Here is an 8,890-nt window from a genome sequence, read left to right on the forward strand (position 1 = left end):
CTAACCCTAACCCTACCTGTGTTTTGAGTTTATCAGTCTGTGCTTTGTCATACGATTGGTTTTGTGCTTTTTGCGTTTAGAGCATTTCTTCACACCACTATCTTTGAGCCTTTTCCAACTGCAATTTCTCAGCTTAAGAAAGGATTGAAACCTCCTTGACTATATTGATCAGTCAATGGTTTCGGTCACAAGCTCCACCAAATCATAGGACTTCGAGATAGCCTCCATCATCACTCACCAAACATTGCAGTTTTCTCAATGAAATTTCTAATCCTAGGGGAGAGCTGGTAGGATTGGAACCTTGCGGTCCATAAGGCCTTGAAACTCCATGGCAAGTTCAAAAGACATCCTATTCTGCCTTGGAATAACTTCATACATGTTGGACAGCCCTTCTCTTGCCCCAGAAAGGCAGCTGGTTGGGACTTCCTTTACCCGTTTATGGAAAAACATTATCATCAGAAGCGATAAAAACTCAAATCTGCTTCAAAAGCCTCAAAACCTGGTCTTTTTCACACTTCGACAGCAATTCCAACACAAATAAACAACAAACAAGTCTCCTTTCCCACACATCTCTGCTTACTCTAGCCTTGTATTGATGCACAAGCCTCCTCCTTACAATATGTTGAAAAGGCAACCTTTGTGATCCTCCTCTTCATGTTGTGAAGATATTGTGAAGAAATAGCCTAATATAGAAACATAAAGGAAGGTGTATGGCAAAGCATAAACTCAACAGAACACAATTAGGGTTAGGGTAACTCAGAGACAATGAACACAATGAAGATTTGAATAAATGAATAAATACTGAATATATAATGCTCATGTAGCAAACAAACAGTGTAGGGAATGAAAATTGTCCCCGAACTCTCATGTCTCAAGGACCGAGGTAATGATCATGAGCGGGAGAGTATATCATACTCCTGCCGAATCCCAAAACCTAGCTACATAGCCTCAAAGATACCCAATAGCAATAAACGCAGGAAGGGTGATGTTGGATCAATGTCAAATAGGCAAAGAAGAGAGAAAATTGCAAACACAACAGGCTAATGATAACGTGGCAGACTGATGGCAAAAAAAAAACGCAAGTATGATGTCACTGGCTGACGACAATAAAAACACACGTATGACAACCTAGCAAGCTGACGACAATAAAGACGCAGGTATGAGACCTAGCAGTCTGTACAACAGCCAAAGATTACAATCCCAGCAATTCAACAAGTCAACAACTATGGATAATGTAAGATAGTATGAAATGCTTATTTTAGCTCAACATCCCCTCTCAAGTCCAAAAACTGAGCTAGAAATGAAGATCCACCCAAATTTTTGTGTGTTTTTTATTTTGTTGTTGATTTTATCCCAAGGTATCCCACCCCAAAACAATCAAGGCATCGTACAAAGGGTACACAGTGGCTGCCCAATGGCCTACCAAGACTACAGAAGAGATGGTTATCTTATCAAGGAAGTCTAAGTAGTCGCCCCAAAGAGGCCAAGGCATCACTGCCCAATGGCCTACCAAGTCCTACAAAGGCAGATGGAACCACAATAAACTTTTTTTTTTAGTGCTTGTTTTAAAAAGTATAGGTGGTGGTCAATTAAGTAATGCACAAGAGACTACTAGTTAGACCTTAACACTTTCAAAAACTAAGCAAGCTATCCCTACCACTACTGGGTGTGCGAAGCAAATATGGTAAGTATGTAGAGGGGCAAAAAAGTCGGCAGCAAGCAAGAGAGACTACCTTGGAGATTATCATGTGCAATGCCATAAATATCGTGGATTCAAACTCCACCACTCCAAAAGACCAAAAAGGGATAAATGCACACAGATGCATATTTACAAAACAAAATGTCAATGCATTGGAGTTATGAAAGATGCAATGCAAGTGTGATCAAGGTCATGTAAATTGCTACACAACAGTACCACTTGAACAGTGCCCTTGCAAGGGAATTGTTCACTTGCCCAAGCGTCCTTTTACGATCATGGCATCCTAATGATGCAGATAAAGATACAAAGTACAATATACATAATGTCGAAAAAAAAACTGTAAACAACATCCTGTCACCGCCAAGAGAAGAAAGCCGTCCCCTCTCAAACTAAAAGGGAAAGCTAGAGGAAATCACCCTCCCTGTCAATCCAAAGAAGTAGAAGAGGGTGTACCCAAGGCGATTCTAGGTATCAAATACAGCATCAGCCTATTAATCTTGGTCAATATGTTTGCAAAATTGTTTGATGAAGGCACAAACTCTAGATGAATGGTATCTAGCTCAACTTACTCTCTAATGAAGTGGAAGTGAACTCCCACACGCCGCATCCGTGGTGTAATGATCGGATTGCCCAAAGGGCAATGGCACTCTAGTATAGCAGGAAAGAAACACATTTCTTCGAATTTGAAACTTACGAAACGTTTCTTAAAGTAAGAAACGTTTTTTACAGTAAAAAAACGTTTTTTTTTTCTTTTTTTTGGGAGGGGAGGGGAGAAGTACAAAAACATGGTTCTTTTGACAAAAACTATAGAGCAATGTTAAATATAATGATGACAATGATGATGATGATGAGTAATGACTCCTAAGAGCTCAAGATTTTGAATGAGAAACTTACTTTTTCGGGAATTTGTTTAGTTATTGGACTCTGTCAATCTAGTATCTAATCTTGTCTTAAGAGTAGATTATTATATGACTTTAGTCTCACATTCTAGATTTTGACATTTTGTCAATGTGTTTTGGAATGAGAATTATGATGTTGCAACTTGACTTAGTCCATACTATACATGGGTTGTTTACATATTTATTTCAATTTTCCTTGAGTGATATGTATGAATCAAAATGTTTGAGGTTTGAAACATAGTATAGCTTCATCCAAAGACTAACTTTGACATAAGTCAATAATGGACCATGGATATGTAACATATTGTTGAGCTAAGAAATGCATTACATGCTGATTAGCCACTTAAACAGCCCCAAAACAAGCTTAATTGAATGAAAACCCTAAAATGGGAAGCGGTTCAAGAGAGTTCAATGAAACCCTCATTTGGAAGGGTCCATTCTCACCTATAAATAGACAGGCTGCCCCCATTCAGTCCCATCTCTTCCATACCCGTTCCTCACCCTTGTGTGCAGATCTTAGCCAATAGTCTCCCACCACATGGCAATCCAACCTTTGCGATTGTTGCAATCACCTCGTTATACTATAGAATTCTAGTGCGGCATTCTACTGCTGCATTTTATTGCCGTATTCTACTAGGCGTTCTACTGCCGCATTTTACTACCGTGTTTTACTGTAGCGTTCTACTATGGCATTTAATTGCAGCATTCTACTGCTATGTTTTGCTGCTTTGCTCACATCATCAGGGAACATCCTTTGCAGTCTCCTCACTCTCTCGTGATCAATATTTGGTGTTTCTTTCACTCTGTCACTCCAACTGGTGGTCACAGCACTTGGGATCCATCTCCAATGGATGTCACTCTCTAACACATCGCTCTCCTCTTGGGTGCACTATATACTCTTACATTCATTTATAACATTCATTTACTTTAGAGTTATGTTCTTTCTATCCCTTCTTCTGTTTGTGTTTGAGTTTTGAGTTTTGTGTTTAGGGTTTCAGTTTTGCCTTCTGTGTCTGTGTTTGCCTTGTTGTGCTTCTGCCGTGGTTGTACACTCTGTTTCCTCAGTGCAAATCCTAGCAATGCCTCCACACTCTTCTTCACATATATTATTCTCAATTGACTCTCATGTATTATCACTCAAGCTCGATTGGACTTTTATTTGTTTAAGAGAGTTTTATAAAGGCTTAAAACCTCTTTCTCTAGTTAAAACTATTTAAAAAACCCTATATAAAAAAACCGTGTTTCTTATTTTAACCCCTCTTGAAAGAAAGTTACAATTTCCATTTCTAAACATTTCTGATGTTTCTGGTTGCTATGTGTAACTTTGGTTGTCACAATAGACAAGGGTGGGGGAATCGCATGGAAACTGAAGTGCCACTACTAAGCTCCTCAAGTAGATAGCCTACATGGTACCATCAAAAAGAACCCAATACTCAACCTCGGCTCTGGAAGCCGCCACTATCTCTTGCTTACAACTAGCCCAAGAGATAGGTGTTGTGCCCCAGGTAAAGAGGTAGCTGCCATGAGGACATAAGGTGTCAGGATCTCCTACCCAATCAAAGGATAGAGAAAATTGCAAACGCAACAAGCTAATGATGACGTGGTAGGTATGATGATGTGGCAGGCAGGTATGACAACATGGCAATCTATACAGCAATCGCAAATCACAAATGCAACAACTTAGCAAGTCACCAACTATAGATGATATAACAGATGCAGTAAAAGCAACAAAAATAGTATAGATTGCAACATAGAGACCGGAAATAGATACCATATGGATGTAGACAATGTCGAGCAATCTCGATTGAGATGTCCTCTGCGAATGAGATGTGGGCAACGAAGCTAGATCACCTAAACCCTACAAAAACAAGAATGGACTGAATGGAGGACAACCTACCTATTTATAGTTTCAAAACCTTGTGCTACGCACTGTTTTAAAACTCTCTCGAGCTACACACCATTTTAGGGTTTTCATTAATTAAGCATTTTTTGGGCTATTTAGGAGGCTAATTCAACATGTAATGCTTATTTTAGCTCAATAGATAGGCCAAGTTTTGCACAAAGAAAACATGGAATATACGGCTCAATAACTCAGACAATAACACAATAAACTCAAACCCTAAATGCAAAACACTGACACAAACAAAGAAGAAAGAGAACTCTGAAGTGAATAAATCAATGCTATAAATAAATGAGAGAATATACAGAATGCTCAAGGGCAGAGTTGTCAAACCACCGGTGACTCTCGTGGGAGTGGGTTGAGGGAGGTGTCGATGTGTGTCGTCCACCATAGACGGAGCTTAAGTACAACAACCACCAATTAAAGGAAAGCATGATGAAAAAAAGTGTCAAAAACACAAAAATGACCTCCTATAGATGAAATGCTGATCACGCCAATGCTAGAAATGGAAGAGCAACAAGCTAAAAACGAGAACGTAGCAATATAACTGCTTGAAGATGATAGCAATAGCTGATCATTGGTAGCAGTGGAAGGCTAGGCAACAACTATAGACCACATAGTAGCAATCATTGGAGGCTAAAGAGCTAGTGAATGAGGGCTAATGGTAAGAGCTAGTGAATGAGGGCTAATGGTTGAAACTTGCAAGACAAGGATAGGCTGAATGGTGGGCAGCTTGTCTACTTATAGATGCAGAAGGATCCTCCCAAATTAGGGTTTTGCTTATGGGACACAAAAACCCTCTAAGACCACACACAGTTTAATGAAACTTTTGATAATTTACATGTTTTGGGTTGTTTTAAAGAGCTAATCAATTTGTAATGTAGTTTTAGCTCAACACAAGTCTATCCACACTTGATCAGCCCCAAACTTGTTCGGATACCATGTTAGACTCTTGCAATGCAAAAGCATAGGCACACCTAATCAAAGATGTGAGAGGAAAGAAAAATAGAGAGAGCAAGAAAGACAAAAACAGTAGAATGTTAGGAATGCTAAATAAACAAGGTAAAACTGAGTACAAAAGGTTGTGTGCAAGTGAAAGCTTAAGACCTTGAAATCTATGTACACACAAAATTGACAAATTGACCAAAACTAGGCACCTACAAATAGGCTAGAAATGGGGTCAAAAAAGATGTAGTCAGCTTGGGGTAGGCCAACGAGGCTACTACCTACCACTTTGACCTGCCCGAACCTACCCAGTTACCTACTATTCGCCCTATGTGTGGCTGCCCGCACTTGTGTCTGCCCTACCCGCCCGCTCACTCAAGAGATGTCATACTCTTAACAAAAATTAGGCATAATGGATAGCAATTGAGTGTTTATTGATGCTAGCCGTGATTTTGGTGGCCTAACAACCCTTTTTTCATTTCAAATTTCAACGGTTGCTCCTTTGAAGTTCAAGTATACACAAAATTTGAGAGGGGATCTCCTACTTGTGATTTATAAGGACTCTCAATGAGTTAGCAAGAGCTCTATCTTAGGTCCATCTAGTTTATGCCTTCATACAAATACTCGCCTCTAGGTTTATGCACAAATCAAATACATGCAAATTTCAACTAAGTATCATCTTTGAGCACTGTCATTGCCACTACACTTTGCATCTTATGCAAAGACTGCCTCTAGGTACATGCACAAATCAAATAATGCAAATTTCAGTTAAGCATCAACTTCGAGCACCCTCATTGCCACTACACTTTGTATCTTGTGCAAGAGCTGACCTTATAATTGTAGTGAGGCTCTTAAAGTTCTCCGCAGTGTTTGTTTATCACCTCCATACATCTTTACGTTTAGCATTTAATTCACTTCCAATCCTTGCTTGTACATGCCTTCAGTGGTATAAGCTCACCATAAACAAAGCTTTCTAGACAGACTTAAAATCACACAAGATTCCTATGGTTTGTGAGGTCTGAATTATAGCCCAATAAGTTTCCAATGGTTTGTGAGGCCTGAATTATAGCCCAATAGAGGCTAATCTAAAAAAAATAGCATGCTACCTAGTTCTCGACGTTCTTAATCAATCAGAATATCACCAACATGTTATATTTGCTTTATTGGGGAAATGCAGCCGATAAAGCATCGTTATATGCAAGTATAATCCAACTGTAACCTATTTGAGGGAAACAAGCACTCCACACCAAATAAATAAATAAAATACCGGCGCAGAACCATGGCTTCTTCCAGGGCACAACGCAAACTGGATTCCTGATGGCCCAATCCTGCACAGGTCTCGCAATGCTTTCCAGGGCAGTCGATCCTGTAACCCCAATACAGGTACTTCCTGCTCGGATGCGAAGCCCCCGTCGTCCTCCATAGGGAACCGGAAATCAAAGGAGAATGAGAGGGGATCGCGATGAAGAGAAGGCCCGCGATGATCAGGAGGACCAGGCTGAGGTAGCGCCGGTGCTTGGAAAAACTCCAGAAGCATCGGCGAAGATCTTTCAGCTCCTCATCGGAAACCTTGTGCTTATTGTTCGAAGAGAGAGATTTGGAGGTCTTGTGAACCATGACTCACTCGCCCAATAAATCCAAGTAAAAGAAATGGAGATCTTGTTCCCTTTGTAAGTAAAGGGGCAATTAAGCTAAGCTAGCGGCATCAAGTGACTAGGTGGGTGTGGTTAGCTAACCCTAACCTAATGAGCCCACTAGCCCAAGCGAATACATTGACATCAAGTAGTCGGTATTGTGGTGCCTTTCTTGATCACCTATAATATCATATTTTTTCCCATCCCTTTTGGATTTAGAAGGCTTTGCTTCATGTTAAGAGCATGGGGAAAAAGTTTTGGCAAGATTGCTATGTGGCTTTCTTAATCGCCTTTAATATCATATTTTTTCCCATCCCTTTTGGATTTAGAAGCCTTTTGTTTCGTGTTAAGAACATGGGGACAAAGTTTTGGCAGGATTGCTCTGCTTCTACAACCACATGTTGGAGGCTCAAGCATATGCATTGATAGGTGAAACTAGGCCAATGGCATATTGGTGAAACAAGATCAATAATGACACCCCTTGTAGATGACACAATCCAAGGCTTCTCAACCAACCAATCGTCTTTAATATCATATTTTTTTCCCATCCCTTTTGGAATTAGAGGGCTTTGCTTCATGTTAAGAGCATGGGGAAAAAGTTTTGGCAAGATTGCTCTATTATAACCACATGTTGGAGGCTCGAGCATATGCATTCATAGTTGAAACGGCCAATGGTATATTGGTGAAACAATGTCAATAACAACACCCCTTGTAGATGTCACAATCCAAGGTGTCTCGACCAACCAATTGTTTTTTTTTTTTGAAGCATGTACCTTCTCGATGCCATAAAATTCACTCTCACATGGTTGGAATTTGGCCTCTTTACATCCTCTCTAATATATTATGTGTTGAGCAAATTTGGGTATTGCTCTCATGATGTAAGGACTGCTACAAGAAAAAATCACTTGAGTCAAATAAAGAGATATATAAATGCTATAGGTGACATATCTTAGAATGGAGCATTACACCTACGATTGAAATGCATAAGAGCTTGGGTTTGATGATTAGTCTAAAGAAAAGCTTGCTCATGAAGCTTTTATTTTTTGGCATGGTACTCAAGTCTTGTTGCTACAACTTGTAAGCTTGAATGACTTCAATGAGTAGGTTTTCACTCTTGTTGGCAACTTGTCCAAGGCCATCATTATATGCAAAAAATTAATGCTTTTGCAATACTCTAACTCTCTTGTTTGGAGGATAAAGGATTATTCAAGCTAGCTAGTGCAACTACAACTCTTCTTGACTATGTTACCAATATCTTAAGGGTTCATGTCTATTTTGCTCAAACATGTCCATCAACTTCTAGATCCAAGTTTTACTTGACTTAATTGTCATTGAGGTAGTAATTCCAATATCTAAAACATTACTTTTAGGGGTTCATGCCTATTTTGCTCAAACAGGTCCATCAACTTCTAGATCCAAGTTTTACTTGTCTTAATTGTCATTGAGGTAGTAATTCCAATATCTAAAACAATACTTTTAAATAACCTTGAGATGATGAGAATGGCCTTCTCTAATCTTTGAGATCTTAATGAAGTGTTTTCAATACTTGTATGGAGTAAAGTGGGAATCTACTTGTCAACCTACTAGGATGTAATTTGGTATACGGCAATAGATTAGGGCACCTTGAATGCATATTTTACAATTTTGGTTGCATTCCTATATTTTGGTTGCAATTGGCACCCATCATTGTCACTTGGATACTTTGCATTTGAGCAGAGCTTTGGGTTTATATAGTTGAGCTTACTTCATTGAGATTGTGGGACTCAATTGAGTTATGTCTATGCTCTCCAAATGCTCTTTGGATGCAATTGTT

The 8,890-nt window shown here is 39.4% G+C and overlaps 1 protein-coding gene across 1 annotated transcript in view; it reads right to left on the reverse strand.

Annotated features, from left to right (window-relative positions):
• LOC148040493 (uncharacterized) overlaps positions 1 to 7,171 on the reverse strand; it is a 51,497-nt gene extending 44,326 nt beyond the window's left edge. The window contains exon 1 of the mRNA XM_087699831.1: positions 6,711 to 7,171. Within this exon, the coding sequence (XP_087555957.1) occupies positions 6,711 to 7,060 (350 nt within the window). The 5' untranslated portion in view covers positions 7,061 to 7,171. The remainder of the gene's footprint in view (positions 1 to 6,710) is intronic.
• Between the last annotated feature and the right edge of the window lie 1,719 nt (positions 7,172 to 8,890).

Source organism: Lygodium microphyllum, chromosome 2 (assembly GCF_053477565.2).
Source record: "Lygodium microphyllum isolate KBCC chromosome 2, Lygodium_microphyllum_v1.1.10, whole genome shotgun sequence".
In the NCBI taxonomy this organism is placed as follows: domain Eukaryota; kingdom Viridiplantae; phylum Streptophyta; class Polypodiopsida; order Schizaeales; family Lygodiaceae; genus Lygodium; species Lygodium microphyllum.